This window comes from Pinus tabuliformis, chromosome 1_2 (assembly GCF_031772625.1).
Source record: "Pinus tabuliformis cultivar Carrire ecotype Pingquan chromosome 1_2, CPIR1, whole genome shotgun sequence".
Classification (NCBI taxonomy): Eukaryota; Viridiplantae; Streptophyta; class Pinopsida; order Pinales; family Pinaceae; genus Pinus; species Pinus tabuliformis.
Window position 1 is genome coordinate 346,947,598 of NC_142298.1, and position 24,583 is coordinate 346,972,180.

The following is a 24,583-nucleotide window of genomic DNA, read 5'->3' on the forward strand; positions in this document are numbered from 1 at the left end:
TTGTTATGATAGAGTGATTAATTGACATATTTTGTGGCACTCATGCTTACCTATGATGATGCTTCTTTGATCTAGTTATTTCTTGTCTTTATTACTATTATGCAAGGATTTGGTTGACAATCGTTGCACTTTTAGTTGTTTTTTTGGGATTTGATGTTCTGAGTTGCAATGAGCGGATTAAGAGGAGTCATTTTTGTATTCAATAAAAATAGTTGGTCCAGTCTAAAACATTTTTGAAATGCGGCCTATAAGACCAATGATTCTGGTATGAAAGATTTTGAAACATGGATCAAAAGACGTGAGAGCGAGTAGTGGCTTTCTTCAAGTAGAAACTCGAGAATATAGTGTAGATAGGAGCCTTCACATTGCCAAAATATTGCACCAGTGAAAGATGAAAATAATTTTATTTAATAATAATGTAAGAAGAAGAAATAACAACAACGATGGAAAATCAAGTGTCCCATGTGATGATGTGTTTCCTGATCTATTGATGTGCTTTGTTATTTATATGCTTTTATATATTATTCACACTTTTGCATATGTTATCTCGCAATGCTTATCTCAATTTTTTAGTAACATCAAAAAAGAAAAGTAAATATTAATTGATCTCCTCCCACTCTTAGTATTTCTAACAAAAGCGTTGTTCATGATGATATGATGCACATAAACCAAAATGATGCAAAAACATTCAAAATTGCATTGAAATTTTATTTTCAAACATTTTTAACATAACAAAATTGCAAATCTGTATATAAAATAAGAAACTATCCCAAATAGAGAAGTAAAAAGTATACTTCAAGAAACATGCAATGATAATAAGAATGAAAAAATGATACAAAGTCAATGCAAAGGATGATCGACCCTATAGCATTGTGTTTTGCGTCATACATATTTTACAATTTTTTTTTTTCCAAAGTGTTTTAGTTTTTATTGAATCAAGGCTTATATTATTATCAAGATCATGGAATTGTGATGGGAATTTGGGAATATTTTGGGCATTGGAGATTTCCTAGAGAAAGAAAAGAATGATGTTGAAGATACCATCCTAGTGTCACATATATATTCGTTCAAAAGCATCATATAGATTAATCTTTTCAAGAGTTTAACATGTTAGTTAGAAAATTTGAAAGTAGGTGGGGTGGTGTTGATGACAACTATTCCTCCAACCACCCAGACTAAATCTAATTGACAATGTGATAAGAATTTATTGAGATAGCTATACTAAAATGATAATTTTGAAATTCTAATTTAAAGCTAATGATGACTTTTTAGTGACGAGTTCTTCTTATTCTCATATAACTACTAGTAAATATGCTTTCTTTAAAATTGTATATAATAATACTTTATATAATAATGATAGCATTACTAGTCAAATACTCTATTATAAATAAAACCTCTAATCCAATCACTTTTGATGCTTATTTTTTACATATAAATATAAAATGATAATTTTCTTAACTAATAATAATTTAAAATAATGAAAAGAAGCATAACATATTACACCAATATAATGCACTATCTCATTAGAATATCCATTAATATAATGTACTACTAATTAGAATATCAATATAATTGATAGTATTTTCATCATTCATTAATTTTCATATATTTTTTTTAGTATTTAATGGAGTTGTCTTTTAATGCGATTTTTTGGAAGCTTTTTTTAGTGAGTTTTTTAGTCTAATTTCTCCAAAATAGGGCGGGAATGTATTGAAATCACAAGTTTGATTGGCAACCAGCTCTACGAGTTTTCACGGGCTGAATCCAAATTTCACCTCAATTTTTTCTTGAGAAAATCCAAAAAATCATATAAACAACTAGGTATTTAATTGTTTTAAAATCCAGCTAAATATAAACTTATTATCTTTATATATTTTAAAAAAATAGTCTTTACATTTAGTGAATATTATTAATAATGACGACGCCAAATCATTCATCTTCAACAGCGGTCTCGCTAATTTGTTTGGAGGCAAGAAAAATGACAAACGTGCCAAAATGTTTGACATTAACTCTCTGTCATTTTATAGACGAGGTTCGTTGTAAATGTGTGATCTTAGTTCGAAAGCCGTGGCAGTCTACCTCCACGCATCTATGAAACTTAGATTAATAGGTATCCTCTGAAAGTAATTTAGATTTTCTTTTAACTTTAATGGGTGAAAACTGGAGAATCAATAATGAAGAAAGAAGTTGACTGGTGCGCAATAAATTTTTAATGGCGATAATCAACACAGCATGGATGTGAACAAAAATTGCATTCAAAAGAGTCCAACATTTACAATGTAATATTTAATCCTTAAGAAAAGGGTTGTGAAATCCACTCAACATCCTCTACACAGGTGTCATAGTAATCGGTTTCGTCAGAGCTTTTAAAATCCACTGCATTGCTGGGCTCCTCTGCATCCTTAATTAATTACAGCCACGGAGACCATTGAAGAGACAGCAGAAACTGTTACCGCATAATAACTGCAGTCATTAACCCATATCAGAATTAAATAGATCGCAGTTCATGGGAAGAGGAGAGGGCGAAGAGGCACTTGCGTTGATGGCATGAGGGTAAAAATTCGCAACAAATATACAGCATCAAATATACAGTTTATTAATGGATATTAAATGAGCCGGGTTGTATATATTTAATGGGTATTAAATAAATCATATTAAATGAATCTAATGGTATACGTTAAAATTAGATGGGTATTAAATGAACCTAAAAGTATACATATGCAGTCTAGCTCATCTAATGCCCATGAATAGGCTACTCATTTTCAACTGTAAAAATTGGTTCTGATTTCATGTGCAGCAGATGTTAGTATGGCGAGTAGAAATAGTCTGGCTGGGGTGTACACAGTGGAAACTCGTGAAATATATTTGGAGATAACAGAAGCGGAGATGGTAAGAAGAAGTTGGGCGATAAAGGAGACATCGAACCATTCTGAATGGTAGGAGATAACAAGGATTGCATATTAGAATACTGAGATGGATCGTTCCCTGAAAATTCACAAAGATTTGAAAATGTGGTAATAGAATTATCTTCTCTAACGGGGAAATCAGGCCCCCCACATGGAGGACGAGGAGAAGCAACAACCTGGACCATATTAGGGTTTCCTGGTAGAGAAGTGAGACAAGTTTGAGATTGAATCGATAACGAGGCAGAGGGCAAACTGGAACTGCCGTGGGTGTCAACCCGACCAGTGAGACGTTGGACGAGTGTCATGAACTCCCCGGCTTCTGTGTGTATGACCTTAGGAGAACGCGTGTATATAATCACAGGGGGCCTGTATGCCATTCCAGGCACCGGCAGCGGCGGCTTCCGGATTTTGTGAGAGTCCTTCCATATCTTCAGCGGCGCAGGGCGCGGACCCTGGCATTCCCGCTTCGGCGCTTTGGCTTTCTGCTGCTGTCGCTGCGGAGAACTCATCGCTCCCTTACTTTCTGCTGAATCAATTCGATGGCTAATTTATTCTCCTCCGTGATTCCTCTAACTGTATTGTTAAGGACGGCGGCTTTCCTGACTGGAGAACGAATAGCCCAATTTCGAACAAATACTGACCACGCAACCAATCGCAGAATAGAGGGGTTTTCGATGGCTGCTCTGCTTGCTCCTGGACTTACTTTCCTGGCAAGAAATGGAAATGGTCACACCTTAATAAAAAAATTAAATGGTCAGGGCCTGCGTTTGGGGTCTTAGGGTAGGATATTCATATCACTCACTATTTAATGGTTACTGTCTGTAGCTGCAACTTGCGGGGCGATCCAATCGAGGAGGGATCAAATATAGTAACGTGGAAAGAAAGTCAAAGAAATTGGTTGGCCACAAAGATAATAAAACAGAATAGAAGTTTCTAGGGGCCCTGCCTTTACTGATTCCTAATCCTTGCTTAAACACTCCCTATATTTATCAGTAATCACTGCCTCTGACGTGAATTATTCAATTATGACGCCTGAGAAGATTTTACGTCCAAACAATTAATGATTGGTGCACAAAATTGTTTATTTAGAGAATAAAGAGTTATTATACGACCCAAAGTTGTATCGCTCTGACTTTATATACAAAATTGTTTGCACCTTTCAAAGAGGAGATCGAGGCTCTTTTAAGAGTTATGTCTATGGAAGAATTGGAAATCGGACATGATAGCGACAGCGGAAGAATAACGGAGAAAAAACCATTTTGAATTCTCTGAATACTACCTTCTTCCCACTGCTCTGTGTAATATAATCGTGATTTTACTGCGTGGGATTAACTTTTATATGTTTAGGCTATTTTTCAAATATATCCATCAATGAATTTTGATGGAAATCTAGTAGGGATAGGTTAAAATAATAAGTTTGAGGTATATGGTTTTATATAATTTAAGCGTTTCAAGGATTTTTAAGAGTACTATACATTTATTAATTTTAAAATACATTTTATTTAGTTTGATGTTAGGTTTTTAGAAAAGTATTGCAAATTTATATATCATGGATTTAGAAATATTGATTATAGGTTAAATTTCACTAAAAAAATATAATTAATATATTTTATTAATACAGGGAAAAATTGTAAAGGTGTTTAATAATAATTTATTATTTGATATATTTTTTAAATTTATGGATTTTTCGAAATTAATAGACATAAATTAATGTAGTTTTAAGTCATTAGAATTGGCTATATTATATTAATTAAGAGTCTAACTAATATAACAATTGGATTTTTTTAGACAATACAATTTCAAACAAAAATGTGATTTCTTGATTGACTATATTATATTAATTACTAGTCTAACTAATATAACAATTGGAATTTTTTTGAACAATACAATTTCAAACAAAAAATTCCTTGATGTTTAAAATACACTTTTGAATGCATAAATTGATTTAACACTCAGAAAACCCCAAAAACAATTGATCTTTGCAAAACAATTTAAACTTATGATTCTTAAAAAATTCTACTAACTTTTCCATTTCATCTATTAATTAAACTATTTTTTTCAAGGCAAAAAAGCGTCATTGTATTATATAAGATATATAATGAAACAGATCAGTACATTGACATGTATTTCTGCATATGGCCAATTATAGGTCTGTACCAAAAATATCTAGATGAGATGGGAAGCATAATCCTAGCAAAAAGATAAGATTTTCCAGGAAAAACTAAATGACAGTCCCTAAAACTGCCAGCAAAATGCAGCATAGAAAATTTTACATTGCTCATAGAGAGGACAATAGGAGAATTTAGATTTTCAGAGGGGAAGAAACACTATATAGAAGATTCAATTCATACTTCGACCATTCATAAGCAAGAAAGATACAAAAGAAGGGAGCAAAAAGACAGTGCATACCTGGGTTTCAGCAAAAATTTGAAGTTAAAAACCTGGGAGGGAAAATTCCTTGATAGAGAAAAGTTCCCCTTCAGACATTACCTTCATATACCAAAAACCTGGATCTGATAGAAGACCCTCCTTTGATAGAGAGTGTGCTTGCTGATTCTGTGATCTGTTGATATGGTGAATGGAGCATCCTTCCATCCTTTTCCAAAAAAACCTGATTCTGTCCATCCAGCCTACAAGGTGAGGTTTGTAGATATTATTTTTTCCTAAAACATAATCCACCATGACTTTGGAATCTCCGAAGATTGAGACTGCCTGAATGTTAAGGAAAAAACAAAAATTTAGAAGGCCTGCAAGAGCCATCGCCTCAGCTTTGCTATTAGAGCCCATTCCCCCATTCCAATAGATGAGATATTGTACATTTTCATTCACTATGATCTGTACTCCACAACCACAGGAACCATTTTGCGCAGCTCCGTCGAAGTACGCTCTTGGAAGCATTGAGTGAGCCTGTGTATGCTCTTTAAGGCCATCCTTTTTTTGCTTGTGAGTCTTTTCCGGTAAAGAGTCATAGAGGGAAATGATATTAGGTAAAATTTCCATGAAAGGCTCTTTTCTGTCATTGAATATAACATTGTTTCTCCATCTCCATATGCTCCAGAGAGTGATAATAACTATCGGCCTCCAGGACTCCTTCTGCTCGCTCCACCAAAGAATCGCTTCTTTTGTGGAAGCATGAGAAATATGTGGGATTCCATAAAGATTTTCCAGAGTTTTCCATAATTGCTGAGTTCTCTGGCAGTTTAAAAACATGTGACAATTACTTTCCTCAGCAGATTTGCATATTAAACAAATACTTGGACCATGCCATCTCCTCTTTTTCAAATTTTCCCATGATAAATTTTGTTGTGAAAGGCCAACCATGAAAAGTAAATCATTTTGGAAGGACATCCAGATTTCCAAAGAACTGTTGGGAATATAGGACTGGGAAGAGCATACTTTAAACCAATCATATTTAGATAAATGTCCTTTACACGAACCAGGTTAATCCCTTTTGAATCCTTCCAGATAAGAAAATTAGTTTCCGAAGAGCGGTATATGCCACAATTCCTCAGGCAGTCTCTTATGTTTCTCCACTTCTGGGCTAGAGCATCTGGCATCTCCATGTTGTCTGCCTCTTTCCATAGAGGGAATGGGCCCTGCCAATCTGAAATCAGTTTGTCCCAATAGAAAAAACCTTTCCTATGGAAAAAATTTAGCAGTGCTTCAGGCACAAAGATTTCCTCTTGACCGCTCAAAAAATGATCTATTCCGATAAGGATCTTGCTACCAGATTGGAAGCACCATGCTAAATTCTTCAGGAAATAACCTTCTATCTTGCGGAAGCTCAACCATATTGCTGACCCATATATGGAACCAATCCTTCCCATCCTGTACCAGTGTGATATATCCTTACTGCCCATATATTTCTTTTGAATTGTGATGCTCCATGGACCTTCTCCATAAATGCCTCTCCACAATGACTTACATAAAAGTGCCCTTCTGAAAGTCCTCAAGTCCAGCAGACCCCATCCGCCAAGGTTCTTCGGCAAAGAGATATCAGATAATTTGGATAGATGAAATTTCCTTTTTTCTGATTGACCGCCCCATATAAAATTCGCAGTTAACTTATTCATTTTTTGAATGATACTTGCAGGAAGAAAAAACAAATGAGCCCAGTATACTGCAAGTTGCGTTAGAACTGATTGAGCCAAGATCACTCTTCCTGCCAATGATAGGCATTTGTATTCCCAAACTGATATCTTTTTATAGTACCTATCAAGTAACCATTGCCAGTCCATTTTGGAATATCCCTTCGCTTTTAACTGAAAACCTAAATATTTTATCCCATGCATGATGGGCTGCACTTCTATCCCAAACAGAGAGGATAACCATTCTACTGTTTCCAAATTGACATCATTATGGTAGATCGCTGACTTTGATTTGTTTATTTGCAGTCCTGTGGCCTTTTGAAAGTTTTTTAGGATGTCATATAAACATAACCAGGTGAGTCTGCACGGCATTCCAAAAATGAGAATATCATCTACAAATAAGTTATGTGAGATGTAGTTGTTTCTGCATAATTTCAATGGGCGACACCTATTTTCACTGACTGCCTTATTGATGTGGAGGCTAAGAGAATTCATTGCCAAGATGAACAAAAGAGGAGATAGGGGGCAGCCTTGGCGAAGACCTCTAGCAGCAAGAAAGTAAGAAGATGTAATCCCATTTATAATGATAGCATAGTTCACCTTCTCAACACATGCCATGATCCAGTTTATCATATTGGGTCTCAATCCAATCTTTGCGAGTAAGCATCTAATAAAACCCCAATCCAAGCAATCGTATGCCTTGTGGAGGTCGATTTTGAGAATAACAGCTTGAATTTTTTTATTATGCATGGCAAACAGACTTTCTTGCGTGTTTGCAACTGCATCCAGTATGTTTCTTCCCTTTAAAAAACCGTGTTGATCCTTTGTTATGAATCTTGATAGAGTTTCTTTAATTCTTTCCGCAATAATTTTCGAAATGATTTTGAAGGAAATGTTAGAGAGGGATATCGGCCTAAAGTCTTGGAAGGATTCTGCCTCCCCTTTTTTTGGAATGAGAGCTATATGAGTGGAGGAAGTTCTCTGATGTATGCTACCTGATATTCTGGATCCTTCTACCATCCTTAGCAAATCAAATTTGATAAGATAAAAAAAGTGGATGAAAAATTCGATCGTCCAGCCATCTGGGCCTGGACATTTATCCCTCTTGAAATATTTCATTGTTTCTAACAGCTCTTCCTCAGTTACTGGCTGGAAAAGGCGTTGATTTAGCTCCTCATCAAACATTTGAGGGAATAAATCGATGCCCCATAAAATGTCCTGAATCCTGCAATCCCTATCTCTCTTGTACAGTTTTTCAAAATATCTCACAGCTTCGTTTGAGATGTCCTGTTAAGAGTATAGGAAACCCCCTTTTCCATCACTTATTTTCCATATAGAGTTTTTTTCATGCCTTGAGTTCGCAAACTTGTGGAAGAAATTTGTGTTCTTGTCCCCCTCCTTAAGCTAGATAGCCCTACTCTTTAATCTCCAAAAAGCTTCCTCCTGCTCCAGAATTTTTACTTTTTTCTTTTGAAAGTGAGTAGATGAGTAGCCAGGACTCCAGAGATGCTGTCTAGTTCCATTTGTATTTCTCGGAGGGCTGTTCTATTCATTTTCCTTTTCTTAAATTGCCAATCCTTAACAACCTTTTTAATGGAAGCAAGTTTGTCCCTAAAGGTCAAAAATGGGGGCATATTCTCTGTTGATGATAGCTCTTTCCATGATCTTATTATAACATCATTAAACTATGGTTCTTCCAAACATGATCTATTAAATTTGAATGAATAACCTTTTCTAAAACCCTTTTCTCTCCAACTTAGAAGTATCGGTCTATGATCTGATATGAATACATTCCCAATTGTTGAGAAAGGCATGCCCGGTCTATCGATTGTACTAACATGAAGGATAAATCTATCAAGTCTTTTGGCTATATAGGCCTCTTCGATCCTTCCATTGTCCCAAGTTGGAAGCATTTTGGGAGGGATTATATCAACCAGGTTCCTATTTAGAAGCTCATATCTGATGCGGTTTGCAAGGCGATCCTTTTTCCTACTGTTGCCCCAGGATTCATCTGAGTTTAAAGTGACATTTAAATCTCCTGCAATCATCAAAGATTCGATGTCAAAAATTTCTGAAGCAAATAATTTCTCCCAGAATGGTAATCTATTTTTGTAAGGAGCGTAAATATTCAGTATGTTGATCAGACAGTCTTTCCCCCTGATTTGTGCCGAGATGAAAATACCTGCCAAGCACCTGTATGCCTTTGCTCTGATCCAATCAGGATCCCATAAAACCGCCAGGCCCCCAGAAAGGCCATTTGCTTCCGAAGCGGTTATATGCCAGGTGGGAAACATTTTCCTGAAGTAGGAAACAGATACAGCAATGTTATGCATGGTTTCTTGGATTAAAATGATTTTAGGTTGTACTGAATAGAAAAGATTCTTTAATGCCAAAAAATTTTGGTCTGCCCCCAGACCTCTTACATTCATGGATATGATGAATGTCATTGAGTAGTCTTTTCGGCCATGCTTGCTCTAAGAGGCCTTTCTTCTGACATATCAATGATAGGGACATCTATAAGAGAAAGATTACGTACTCCTCTACCTGCACCATCAACCCTTCCCCTGAAATGTCTACTACCCCTGTTATTTTTCCTTCTCACCGTAATGTTCTTTGCAGAATTTGGGCTTATTTGAGGAGAGGATTGTTTCCCCGGTTTATGAATAGTGAGGGGTCTAAGTTCAAGCGATTTCTTGTTTAGAAGATAGTCCAAGTCGCTGCCAATTGAATTTGTGGGAGAAGAGACTGGGGAGTTTAAAGGAGTAGCTGTAACCATAGGTTCCTTTCCTTTTCCAGATGGAGTCCTTTTCTTCTTTGGTGAAGGAGAGGAAGATGGGATAAAGGTAATATGGGCCTCCATATTAGAATCTTTGAAGGGCTGAGGGACCGGAGGAGGGAGGGGGATTTCATTATCAGAGGCAGGTTCCAGGGGAGGCATTGATGGAGAAACTATATCCAAAGGATTTGGATTTTTAAATGAAGGTGGAGTTTGATGAGGAAATACTTCAAGATTAATAACCCTTTGCTGATCACCAGATTCTGATGGAGACAGGCTTTTAGATGGTGTTAGCTTCACCACTCCCGGGGATGGAGACTTCGTCCTGTATATGTTTGCTGCAGATTGTGAAAATCCATGATGCTTTCTGTTCTTTAGGATAGGTCGATGAGGGAAATTTTTGATTAGGTGTCCCGTCCTATGGCATGCTGAGCATCTGAAGGGTACTCCCCAAAAATCCAACCTCTGATTTATTTTTAAATCCCTCCAAAATATCTCAATATGGTCAGGGAACCCTCCTCTGTAGGCTTTTTCTATGAGTATCCAGGCTACACGTTTGTCTTTTTCCCCCAGGCATCTAGGATCAACATATACACATCTTCCTATGGCATTTCCTATTTCTGTTAAGGTTTCCTTTGACCACAACTCCAGGGGAAGTCTGGGAAGCTTAACCCATATCAAGTTATTGGTAGGAGTATTCTTCAACGGGTTATAACCAATATACCACTTATATAGCGCAAGAAAACTCCTTCCATAAACCCATGGGCGATTCTGAATGGCTTCCAGGTCGCTAGCACTCAGAAAATGAAAGCAATACCATTCTTTTAACAGTCTAGACACAATGGGCGTATAGCCGATCAGAGGTTTCCATTGCAGTTCGAGCCAATTTCTCATCTTGGTGTCATCCATCTCTGGAAAGTGCCATCGGCCAACCAGAGCATATTCCTGGAGGCTTGCAATGCGGTCCATCAGGTAAGTACTTTCTAGCTTGATGGCTGCAGGTGGGGGGATAGTTTTGACAGGCTTCAGGTTCTTCTTAGAACAGAACATAGGCTTGCAATGAGCATTTCCCTTTGATGGACATCGGTTTGGCTGCCTTCGCGGATTTGTCTTGCCATTGACCTATCATTTCCTTCCATGTCATCATAAGGAAACGAGGGGCGGACAATCACATCATCCAACGTAGATTGCCATTCATTTGACAGCATGGTGCCACCCTGGAAGTTTTCGGCCTGGATGGCAGCGTGGATCATGGCCTCCGTGGCTGATATGTCAGACACAAAGTCCATACTTTAAAAAGTCCACCTACTGTCTTAAAACAGGAGTACTAAGAAATCCAAAAGTAGATATATCGGATCAGGCCGTAAAATTGGCAGAATGTGTGGTCTGACTCCCTTTGTATATAATACCCAGAGAAAATAGATTCAGAAGAGAAAGGTCAAGGCTTTTCTGACAAAAGGAAGCCTCGAGAATAAAAGAGGCTTCCTTTCCAACGGGAGGGCAGCAATCAAAAGGCCAGCTGTCTTCAGATTTAAAAGAGTGTGACATTACCATAAGATAGTATAGGACAGATAGAGAGGAATTCTTTTAAAAAATGACGGCTTTCTATTGTCCTCGTAGATCTGACTTCATCCCCTATAGTACTATTATCCCTAAAAACCATAAGATTTGAATCTCAATAAACTCTGCCTGAGGATGTCCTGAAAAGTGGATATGAGTTTGGGAAAGATTTCTGGTACCCAGAAAGATTTCCGATACTCAGAAAGAGGGTTTGGGTCCGGAAAAACCAGGGGACAGGCAATGTCAAAAGAGCTTGCCAGAACATAGCCAGGAAAGCTGCCAAACCTCTAGGCCTCATCTACATGAGATTGTTAAAGGAGAAATGGAGAAGAATCACCTCGAGGTTGACATCATCATCCCAATCAAACAAGCAAATAACAAATCATCTCTTGCTTCAGAGATACAAAAATTTGTTCAGGATGAAACAACAGGACATACAATGCAGCAACAAAATATTTCACAAACACACCACCAGGGCCCTAACTTGAACCGTATATCTGAGCAAGGTTTGGTTATGAAAAAATAATTCTTTAGCTTCAAAATGGATTCCCAAGACCAATCCGGATTTACAAGCCCCGACATGTGAAATCAAGGATAGTACCAAAGAAAAAAACCAAACAGACCTTCCGGGATGAGTTCAGTCTTTTAAAGCAAAAAGCTAAAAATTAGACTTTAGACTGATATCGGTAACCAGTAATCAAAACCATTTGATAAGTGATAATATTCTCTTTAAAAAGAACTTCTTTATGGAAGTCAGGAAAGTTGTTGAAAGCATAGAGATAAAAATAGATTTCCAGGAGAAAAAGTAAGAGCACTGACCTATAACACGAGCATGCCGAGTGAAGAGTGCTGAAAAGGATCGCCAGCATACCACAACCAGAACACTGAGACCAGAACTTAATGAAAACTGAGAGAAGATTCCAGGATAAAAATGAGATAGGGGTAGGGTGCGTCTTTCCAGGAACAGAAATGGTCAAGAAAAAAAAGAAAAAACCCACCCCTGCACCAGAGACGCGCAGGGAGAAAAGAGGAGCCAAATCTTCCCTCTTAAGACAGTGATGGCTATATAGATTTAGACTGAGAAACAACAGATGATCGAAAGGTGGGGTGAACGTGTCATAGCGGAAACTGGCATGTAGACACCTTTCTCAGAGTGAGCCAGATATCAACGAAAGTAGTGGAAGAAAGACACGATGAGAAGGTCATGCATGGATGGGAGTCGATCCAAGTTCAGAAGCCGGCATATAGGAACGTGGCACAAATATAGCGAAGGCAAAATGCATTGGTTCTATATCCTCCTGGTTAAGAAATACGCACCTGTAGGCTGATTATAGGACATTCATTTGCAGCAAAGCACCTGGTTGGATGCTTTCAGCAACACTTCTCCACTCGGTAGCGGCACCCCTAGTTATTCACAAAATTTGAAAATTAATGCTAAAAAAAAAAAATTTGATAACCATTAATTTAACTGTCCTCTATTTTTTAATCCCCATTTCCTTGTAAGTAGTACCCATTCTTCATAATGATCAGATCTGGCAACAATGAGAACGCATTAGTTGGAACATTTTCTAGTGTTGTTCTTCTGAAAATTCAAGGAAAACATTTATATGCTAAAGAATTATGATAGCAATCAATTTAACTCACCCTAAAATTAATGTACAAAAAATTTAATACCCATTTCCTTCTAAATATCACTATTTCCTTGTTATGTCGTTTTCGGATTAGCGTCGTGACATCATTTTCTAGAAAAGCGCGAAGATAAGTCCTAAAATTTAACCACTTGGTTTTCGTTTATTTTCTATTTCACCATTGATATGCAGAAATCGAATAAAATAAAAAGAAAATTGTTGTCTCTTTGTTCTTTGTTCTGAGCAGGATTTTAGTTACATTAATGAAGTAACGACCTCCACTACGATTTGGTTTAAAGATCGAGAAGATTATAACTGCAACATTAATAGCTCACATATGTATTAATTTGTATCAATTTGTTTAATCATGTTACAAGGTTTATTTATTTATTTAGTGTGGTGAAAATTGAATTTTGGGGTGATGCCATATATATATTGAGAATTTTGAAACAAGAAGTAAAAATTTTTAATCCAATGAAATTATAACAAATTATTATATTTTAATTAAAATAAAAAATATTTTAATCTTTTTATAAAGTTAAACATTATAATTTGTCATGGTCAATGTCAAATTAATAGTCTTCAAAAGGCAAATTAATTGCTAGAGTTATACCTTGGCAGGAACTAATAATAAGGAAAATATCACAATGTCACTCAAAATTAAATTTATAGCTAAGAAATCTAAACTTAGAAAACTTAGAAACACCATTAAATTTCATGATTGATGAGTTTATTTTACATATTTTTTGGATTAATTTTGTTTAAATTTTGATGTTAAAATTGCTACATAATCTCAATTTCCTGAGGTTTTTGAGAAAGTTACATCCATTCATGTATTCAAAATTGCAATTAAAAAAATGAAAAATTATAATATCTCCTAATACCAAAAAATAAAACATTGAAACTCCTTTTATAAAAATTAATCAAAATTCAAAATTTAATTTCTTTAATGTAGCTAAAGTTTTTTTTGTTTGTTGAAAGGCTTGCCTATTCATTAGATCAAACAAGCATTACTAATCTGACCAATGGGAAATCTCATTAGAAACAAAAGTATAATGTCTTGATATTACAAAAGCTTCTCTTGATGAGTGCATCAATCTTAACAAAAATGACCAATGGGAAATCAACTTAGAAACAAAAGTATAATGCCTTGATATTATAGAAGCTTCTCCTGATCAGTGCATCAGTCTTAACAAAAATGAACCTAGAGTTAGCTTTTGAGGTGGACACTAAAATTATTGTTTTATGGAGACAAATTGCTAAAATTATTGTGTTGTAGATTATACATTATGGACATACTGAACTAAAGCAAAAGGGACTAAATTGATAGATTGACTTAGAGTAACTAGGGTTTGGGCCTGTCCTCGAGGAGACGGGTTGCCTTGCCTTGAGGACTAACTGACCATGGAGTTTGGATTTGATCGATGTTTGTCAGATTACACTCTTGTTCTGAACCATGACATCCAATCTGATACTGTGAACTATCTTCCTTCGACTGGAGGCCATGATATTTTCCTAGATGCACCATCCACTTAGGTCTCGAGAAGCCATGATCGCAACCTGTTCTGACCATCCTCAGCCAACAAAATGATGCACTTTCCAGTGACCTTACCACCTTCTCCAAGTGGTCCTGACCCTCTAGCCAAGAGTCCTTGTTTCCATGACTAATACTCTGCATGCTTTCCATAATTCCAGGCCAGAGCGCCTTGCCAAGGCTGAAAGCCATAAATTGCTTTGTCAAGCAGAAGCCAGACAATCCACAACCTGTGCCACTCTAATTGAAATTAAGATATAGAACCATCTACAACATGGGTCCATCCTAAAAAGACAACTTTAGATTCACTGACGGACTGAGATAGTGAGGGAGAGCTGAGGTGTGAGCTAGAATACCATTAGTAGGCACGCTAGTTGAAAGGATCTTCAAATCGTTCAAGAATTGGGACTCGGTTGTGGAGGAATCCCATGAAGCTGCATTACTGCACCCAAGATCCATGTTTATGAGACCCATTGGACTCCGAACACAGCACTAGACTAAGAGAAGATGGCAATTAAAACTACCAACGACATGTTAACATACCCGTATCATTCCCAAAGAATTTCCCAAGGTGAGAGTGATCCCTCGAGGAATGAATTCTTATAAAAGACATCGAAGGTGACATAGAGTGATGCCCTGAGTCATGCACGTGAGCGTCCTTGGTAGATCATAATTTCGATCCACAATGAGAAGGTGATCTAGGCGTACACCCACTTACAAGGAGAGAAATCTCGTTTCACTTGAACCTTAATTTCCATGTCCCATCAAAATGAAGAGGGTAGGTGGGGGGTTATATGGAAATCCCTTCGACCTTCTACTATCATTGTTATGAGTCATGGAGAATTATCATCCACCTTGGGTGTCACGCCCCTACACCTACGGTAGTCTTCCAACCACTTGTAGCAAGGTGTGGCACCACCGAACGCGTTCTTTTCACCAATACTAACCTTCGTGGACTACGCCTACTTCCACATTAACATACTTAGCTTGTGTTTCGCAACTAAGTAAAAGCAATTATCCTTTATACTTAATGAAGCCCATACTCATTCATTATCATCATGCAATTAACCAAGAACAACAATTGCAACAAGTATAAAGGGGAGGGGCAACTCCCCGTAATGTGAGTCTGCCCGACAATATATTATATCAGTTTTTCAATAATACAATCATCAAGTATACTTGGAAAACTCCAAGTCTATACTTAGAATAATTACAACACAGGCTTAAACTGCCTTTACAACATCAATGCCAACCTTACACGGTAGGAGGGTGCTCACCCGAGACACCTAGAACTCCCCCTTAAGTCTTGCACGATTTCTGCAACTTTACCGCACCTTGAACACCCTTGTCCAACCTACGACTCACTTCCGGTAAACTGCGCACTTCACAAGTGGAGCGCATGAGTTATGCGCACTCCTCTTTCCTGCGCACTTACTTTACCCTTGTCCAATGCGTAGAAGAAAGTGCGAGTTTTGTTGATGCTCCAAATGATCCTTGCGTCCTCAATATATACACAAGGTTGCACAATCGTATGGGGTGTGCACGCCTTAAGGCCGACCCCCAAACATGTGATAACAACGCCCATCGAACAGCCTTGCAAGTCGGCTTGCAAGCCCATGTTCCACCGCATATAACTCGTTCACATTTCAAGTGTCGTCGCACATGTTTTAACCTTCGTCGCAAGTAAGGCGCCCGCTCGTCGCAAGTCCACACGCCTGTCGCACCAACGCGTGCCCGCCGTGTCCGCACGCCCATCGCACCCGACGCCCAACCGCCCAAATTTGCGAAGGCCTTACATCCTCCTCCACCTGAAATCATTGTCGTCCTCGACAACATGCCATCTCGGTAGCCATCCACCAAGATCATCACTCAACTTTGATGTGAACTCCTCTTCCGCAAGGCAAACATCCTTGCAACATATGTAGAGACTCTTCTCCACTATGTCCCGGCTCAATGACCACTACCACTAAGCTCACCATACCAAGGCATGGTATGCTCCCCATAAGATGTCATCTCGATCCATATGTCAGCATGTGAACCTCGTCATGATACTCCAGCATAATGCCAACACATCTCTGTACACTACACGTCCCCATGTTTGAACTAGTTGGGTGATCAGTCCAACCATACGTCCAATCCATGAGAGTGAACATCCTCATGCCATCATCAGCTGTTCCTCAAACATCTGCCACATCCTTGACTCCTCAAGAATCTATCTCCATAATCCATGCTTAGGTCCATGGAAACTCCATCCATCTCATCTGCAACATGTCATGATGCTTGATGCCAAGCCATCCCCGCATCATCAGTCATACCTGCTCAAACATGTTTAAGGACTCACTGCCATGAGCAGCTAACAATGAGCCCCATATTCTTCATCCATCTAAGAAGATGTAGAGGGAGTAGAGCCTAAAGGCTCTCCCTCACTAATCAATTCGATCCACCTATCAGGATCTTCGGTCTCCATCCTCTGTAGATAAGCAACCCAGTCTTCCTTCTGGACATCCGGCCTCACATATACCTCCTCCTCATCATCATCATCCTCCACCAGCTCTAGTCTTCTTGTCAAATCCAAGATGCTATTTGAAAGTGTCTTGATGACCAATGACTGCTCCACAAGCTTTGCCTCAACACTAGACAACGGCTTGTTCACCTTCTCCTTATCCTCCATTTGCATCACTCCCAATTTACAATCAGGCCTAGTCACACCAATGGGTACATCTTCCCTTCCATCATAAATGTAGAGCTTCTTCAAATGTGGAACGATCATAGCATCGAATTGCTTCATAAACCCATCCCCAATACAGCTTCATAGTCATCAATCCACACTATAGTGAAGTCCACCTTCCCGGTCCATTCACCAAGTGTAGTGTCCACCCTCTCAGCTATACCAAGAATCTCAATAGGAGGAGAATTCACTGTCTTCATTTGTGCCTTTGCCGGTACAAACTTCAACCCAATTCTTCTCGCAGTATCTTCGCCCATGAAGTTGTGAGAAGCCCCACTATCCACCATAGTGAGCACATCAACACCTCCAACCTTCATTCGAACATACTCCAACTTGTTCCTTTCAGGATCCCTCCTAGAGGTCACTTCCGTAGTAGCAGAAGCACCAAGTATCTGCATCATCCCCACAGAAGCATCATCATTCTTTCCATCAGACTCAACCTTCTTCTTCAAGGCCTTGAGATGCCTTACCTCAAGGGCTAGGCAATCCCACTTCTTCTGATTCAATTCATGTCTTATCTCTAGTTCCTTGAATTCTACTTCAAGCAAGTCCATTTCCTTTGCAAGTTGAGAGGCTTCCTCCTCATTCTGGTCAGAAACCCCTTTCTTAGCCAAAGCATGAAGAGCACTTCTTGTTTCAAACAACCTTTTTCCATATTCTGCAAATCCTTGTCTTATTTCCTCTGACTCTTCAAGTAGACTTCCTTCGAACTCTTCGAAGGTAGCATAACCCAATTTCTGCAAGATAGACATCTTCACCAAGTCACCTGCAACCTGAACCGACCCTTGTTCCACTTCGTGTGAAATGGTTTCCTTCACCCGCAAGTCCCTGTCACCAAGTGTATGCACACTTGCTTCAAACCGAAGTCTTGTTCTCACTTGTCAAGTGTATACCGGCTCCAATGCTTCAACACCTGAACCTGTTCACAAACTTCAATCTTCACGAGCAAACCTTGCTCTGATACCACCTGTCACGCCCCTACACCTGCGGTAGTCTTCCAACCGCTTGTAGCAAGGTGCGGCACCACCGAACGCATTCTTTTCACCAATACTAACATTCGTGGACTACGCCTACTTCCATATTAACATACTTAGCTTGTGTTTCGCAACTAAGTAAAAGAAATTATCCTTTATACTTAATGAAGCCCATACTCATTCATTATCATCATGCAATTAACCAAGAACAACAATTGCAACAAGTATAAAGGGGAGGGGCAACTCCCCGTAATGTGAGTCTGCCCGACAATATATTATATCAGTTTTTCAATAATACAATCATCAAGTATACTTGGCAAACTCCAAGTCTATACTTAGAATAATTACAACAGAAGCTTAAACTGCCTTTACAACATCAATGCCAACCTTACACGGTAGGAGGGTGCTCACCCGAGACACCTAGAACTCCCCCTTAAGCCTTGCACGATTTCTGCAACTTTACCGCACCTTGAACACCCTTGTCCAACCTACAACTCACTTCCAGTAAACTGCGCGCTTCACAAGTGGAGCGCATGAGTTATGCGCACTCCTCTTTCCTTCGCACTTACTTTACCCCTTGTCCAATGCGTAGAAGAAAGTGCGAGTTTTGTTGATGGTCCAAATGATCCTTGCGTCCTCAATATATACACAAGGTTGCACAATCGTATGGGGTGTGCACGCCTTAAGGCCGACCCCCAAACATGTGATAACAATGCCCATCGAACAGCCTTGCAAGTCGGCTTGCAAGCCCATGTTCCACCGCATATAACACGTTCACATTTCAAGTGTCGTCGCACATGTTTTAACCTTCGTCGCATTTTCGTCACAAGTAAGGTGCCCGCTCGTCGCAAGTCCGCATGCTTGTTGCACCAACGCGTGCCCGCCGTGTACGCGCGCCCGTCGCACCCGACGCCCAACCGCCCAAGTTTGCGAAGGCCTTACACTGGGGGTTTAATGTAGGCAAAGTTAATAAAAATAGGAGTGGGCTATCCCTGCGAAAGAATGGGTGATGGGACACCCATTCCAGTACCCTCCTCGAACATCGGTGGTCACCATCTCCTATCCCGAGCAGTTCCATCGTCGACTGTGACCCTTGCCTCCTCCTCTTTTGTCACCCTCTTCCTCATGTCAGGCCCCACCATCCGCAACCCTCCTCCTCCCCATCCTCCTCCTCCTCTGCCAACTTCCTCCCCTGCCCACACCCTCCATGTCCCTACATTAAATTGCAATATTTAAACTTCTAAACGGAGAAAAATGCTCCTTAAGCTCCTTTTTGAATGAGCTTGAAAATGCCACTTTCTCGATCGAAGGCAATTGTTGTTTACAAATTGAGCTTGGACTACTCCCTTGTGACCAACACTGCTCTTTTTTTTAGCTCGACAGGCTTACATTTTTCTTCCACGTATGTGCAATGAGATTTCTTGTGGAAGAAATTCATATAATATATCAGAACCAATGAATAATTCAGTTCTTTGATCATATATATATCAGAATAGAAAAAGGTTTTCATTGAATTATTTCTTATTTATCATTAGAAATGCATATAATATATTCTTCCTTTTATACAAATGAAGAGAATCATCCTTCCTTTGGGATCAAAGAGCTCATTGGCAAGAGACAAAATGAATAGAGAATAAGCTTCCTAATCACGCTCTTCCTTGACCAAATTTAACTAGATTTCCTCAACCACTTGTGAGACTTCCCTTATGGGATTAAAGAATCTAAGCAATCAACTTGGCATTTCAAGAATGAATGAAAGAATAGTCTTTGTTTCCTACCTCATGAACATTTTTTATTTAGAAAATATGAATAGGAAATATCCTGGTGTCACAATGAGATAAGCAAGAATATTCAAAATTTGAAGATTATTTGCAACTTTGTAGGATATAGTCAATTCATTGGGTAATATCTAGTGAGTCAGGGTTCAAAGATTTGTAGTTAATTTTCATTAACTAGGTGTTTTTCAAAGATAACTAGTTAATTTTTTTTATTTTCCTTATTAGGCATTGGAAAATGATTTCCTAGTGATTTTGTGAAGCCACCTATTCACATTAAAACACCTCACCATCCCAAAACCCTTACAACATGGTAACAAAAGTCATAACTTTTAATGGAGTGCCTTATAATTTCCTCCTCGGTCATCCCCTGCCCTTTTTACCTTGAAACTTTGTTAACTAGATGCTTGGTTGTATTTGTTATTTCGTTTTTTTCATGGTGCTGAAGATATTCACTATGTGTCTGTTAGCATTGTCATTTGTAAGTAATTCAAACCAAAAATCCATGCTTGTTCCAACCAACCCCAAAAATCCTTGTTACTTCGAAACAACAAGTGGATATTCCTTTGTGCCATGTTGAAAGCCTTGGGGTTTGGCCCTTCTTTTCCAAAGCAGTGAAAACTTTTTTCTCGAATGATATTGCATGGATTCCTATTAACTAGGTTAATTATGAAGAAATGGATGCCCCTTCACACCTTCCATTAATGTAACCACAACAAATGCTCTCTATAACTTCTACATAGTAGAAAATCTCTTAACCTAATTAAAAGTATCCCTCTCTCTAGCTATAATGGTGGACAATCAGTGAATAGGCATTTTGTGAGATGATTCTTTCTTTGTGATTCAAATGAAAAAGAAACTCTAGAAAACACAATGGACTACGTTGAAATATTTTGGAATGTCTCAAGGCCTAATTTGCAAACAAACAAGACTTAGTGCTTCAACATAGAGATAGATAATTTAAATTTAGATATATGTCAAAACAACAAGTGGATATTCCTTTATGCGATTGGTGGCCAGGGTGCAGGCGTTATTAACTTATTAACAAACGTTCAAAACCAGACACAATCTCTTCTAATTCAGGCTCGACCCATTCTTTGGTTTCCCGTGGAGTATTTCTCATCTATCTCTAAAGTTATCTATTCCACTAACTTAGCGGAACCGCTTCCATATTCCCCCAAGAGGATGAGCCTTATAAATCTCTCAAAACATTGCAAAATCGCAATCACAAGAATATTAGGCAAGGTTTACTTACTTTTGACTAAAGCGATGTGAGGTTGATCGAACGGTCGGCAACCTTAGTGATCCAATGGTCACTGTCTCATCGCTCGACAATCTGCACAGCTTTTAACCGAACACACGGACCTGATGAGGTTTATAAACACTCGGCCTATAGAAGTTCGGATCTGACTTTTCCCACGTGCTTAATTCCTTAGGACAGACTCGATGGGGTTTTTATACTGTAATATGTTTGATATTGGTTCCGGTTCATGAGTTAACGTCCGCCCAATTCTTTAGCCGATATCCGTCGGATAGCGATGGCCACTAGATCCTCCAACTTGTAGAGACTTCTAATAAACCACGAGTTAACACCAGGCTAACCCCACTATGGACTGATCGTAAGGCGTTGAAATTAAGATCAATGACTTAGGATGAATGCAGTCCTTCAATCTCGATAAAGGAACCCGTATACCTTCAACCTCTGCAGTTCATAATACATGTGAAAAGAGATTAAACTCGATTACACAATACTTGAACTTTTTAGAATTAAATAGGAAATTCAACAAAACACAATGATATTACAGAGGGATGCAACACCTCCAGGATTGACCAAATCTACACAGAAAGACACAAAGAGATATTTTTTGCAACTAAATCTTATATATGGCAAAACAAGTTGAATCAGTCAAAATCCCCTTATTACGATTCAGGACTTACATAAGTATTGTTTTAATTAACAACCAGATCCTAAATCAAAGGACTGAACCAACTAATCCTATCTACTCTGCATGATATTCTCCTCGAGAATCTCCACTACATCTAACTACTTGAATTTATTACATGATAATCTATATCCTAGATTCTAGTCTAAATCCTATCTAGAAAGCTTTGAAAATTGACAGCTAAAGGACCCCACTCCTTTGCTTGTAATTTTTTTTGGATTTTTGGAATAATACGAAGTTTTTTGTCTTTAAGCCTCATGCTCCTGTATTAGACTCCTCAGGACAAAATTATTCATGGGCTCCTGTCCATGAGCTCTTCTACAGAACTGCCCAATTTCTGTAGTGTAGCATCTGTTACCCAGGTAGCTTCAACAATTGGCTGATCTTTCCACTTGACCAAATACTGAAAATACTCTTGTCCCCTTGTCTTCTTCAATAATTTCTTTTCTAAAATCCTCTCTTGTTGTAATTCCTTCGCTGTAGGTAACTATTTTACCCTATCAATTTCTTGTTTCTCTTGGTCTTCTGCTGTCTCATTTGCATTTTCACCTTTATACCTGTACAAATCAGCAACATTGAAAATTGGAGATATTCCAATATTAGAGGGTAATTCAATTTCATATGCATTTGCAGAAATTTTTCTCAATACTCTACATGGTCCAATTTTCTTGAACTTTAACTTGTTATAATCTCTTTTTGGAAATCTTTCCTTCCTCAAGTGTGCTAGAACCTAATCTCAAACTTCAAAGTTAACTTCTCCGCTTCTCGTGTCTGCTCTGCTTTTGTACTTTATGTTGCTGTCCTGTAACTGTTGTTTTACCTGTTCATATATTTCTTGCATTTTTGAAGAAAATTCTTCCCCTCCAACACTTCTCATCTCATCTTTTCCCAGATTTCTTAATTCAGACACTCCCCTTGGATGCATTCCATAAACTATGTGGAATGGACTTTTCCCTGTACTTCTGTTAGGAGTGTCATTATATGCATATTCTGCATGTGCCAATACTTGATCCCATTGTTTTGGATGTTCACCTATAGGACTTCTCAAAAGAATACCCAAGCTTCTATTTACAACTTCAGTCTATCCATCCGTCTGAGGATGATAAGCAGAACTGAAACTCAATTTAGCTCCAAGCTTCTTCCACAATGTCCTCCAAAAATGTCCAAAAAATTTGGAGTCTCTATCTGAAACAATACTCTTAGGTAACCCATGCAATCTTACAATCTCTTTAAAAAACAGATTAGCAATGTCAGTAGCATCACTGGTTTTATAACATGGAATAAAATGTGCCATTTTTGAAAATATGTCAATTACAAAGTCAATTGCATCATTTCCTCTTTGAGTCTTTGGAAATCCCAAAACAAAATCCATGCTTACCATATCGTAAGGTCTATTTGGAATAGGTAATGGAACATACAACCCTGTGTTTTGGTTTCTTCCTTTTGCATATTGACAGACTTTACAATTCTTCACATACTTTTCCACTTCAGTCCTCATCTTTGGCCATAAATAAAACCTGTTCAACTGCTCATAAGTCTTATCTGCACCAAAATGTCCTGCAAGTCCACCACTATGTTTCTCCTTGATTAAATTTTCTCTCATAGAACAATTTGGTATGCACAGCTGATTTCTTTTAAACAACAAGCCATCTTGCAAGGAATAATCAAGCCACTTACTTCTGTCTAATAAAATAGGATTTTTACAAGCTTCAAATGCCTCTTTAAAATCTAAGTCTTTTTCATACAATTCCTTAAGAAAATCAAAACCCAACACTTGAATTTGACTTTCTTGAAGTAGTATGTTTCTTCTACTTAAGGCATCTGCTACTTTATTTGATTGGCCATTTATATGCTTCAAGACAAAATTAAAACCTTGAAGATACTCTACCCATTTGGCATGTTTCTGGTTAAGCTTTGGTTGTTGCATAATGTACTGCAATGCATGGTTGTCTGAATAAAGTATAAACTCTTTAGACATCAGGTAATGTCTCCACTTCTTCAATGACTGCACAACTGCATAAAACTCCTTATCATAAGAAGAATACTTCTTCTTTGACTCATTCAGTTTCTCACTGAAATAAGCTACAGGTCTGTCCTCTTGACTTAAAACACCTCCAATGGCTTCTCCACTGGCATCACATTTCACTTGGAAAGGTTTATTAAAATCAAGCAAAATCAAAATAGGTTTTTCAGTGATCTTTCTTTTCAACAGCTGAAAGTTCCTTTCTGCTTCAACAGTCCACTTAAATGGTTGTCTATCTTTCTTTATAGTGTCGATAATAGAAGCATTGATCTTACTAAAATTCCTTATGAATTTTCTATAAAAACTAGCAAGACCATGAAAACTTCTTACCTCAAAGACACTTTTTGGTGAAGGCCACTCTGTGATTGCCTTGATCTTCTCTGGACCCATCTTTAATCCATCAGCAGAGACAACAAAACCTAAATACACCAATTTTTCCTTCATGAATGAACACTTCTTTAAGTTTATCAGTAGCTTCTCTTGCTGCAACCTTTGTAAGACATAATTCAAATGTCTCATGTGTTCCTCCTTAGACCTGCTGTAAACTAATATATCGTCGAGATATACTATTACAAATATACCAATAAATTCCTTCAAAAATTCATTCATAAGCCTCATGAAGGTACTAGGCACATTTGACAGCCCAAA

At 38.1% G+C, this 24,583-nt stretch overlaps 1 protein-coding gene across 1 annotated transcript; it reads right to left on the reverse strand.

Annotated features, from left to right (window-relative positions):
* Nucleotides 1-2,242: 2,242 nt before the first annotated feature.
* On the reverse strand, nt 2,243-3,705 carry LOC149205793 (protein MKS1-like). Its single transcript, XM_089393561.1, has one exon. The coding sequence runs from the start codon at nt 3,413-3,415 to the stop codon at nt 2,804-2,806; it is 612 nt and encodes a 203-aa protein (XP_089249687.1). The 5' UTR covers nt 3,416-3,705; the 3' UTR covers nt 2,243-2,803.
* Nucleotides 3,706-24,583: the final 20,878 nt, after the last annotated feature.

Coding starts and splice junctions, on each gene's coding strand:
- LOC149205793 (XM_089393561.1), bottom strand. CDS start 3,415: ATGAGTTCTCCGCAGCGACAGCAGCAGAAAGCCAAAGCGCCGAAGCGG.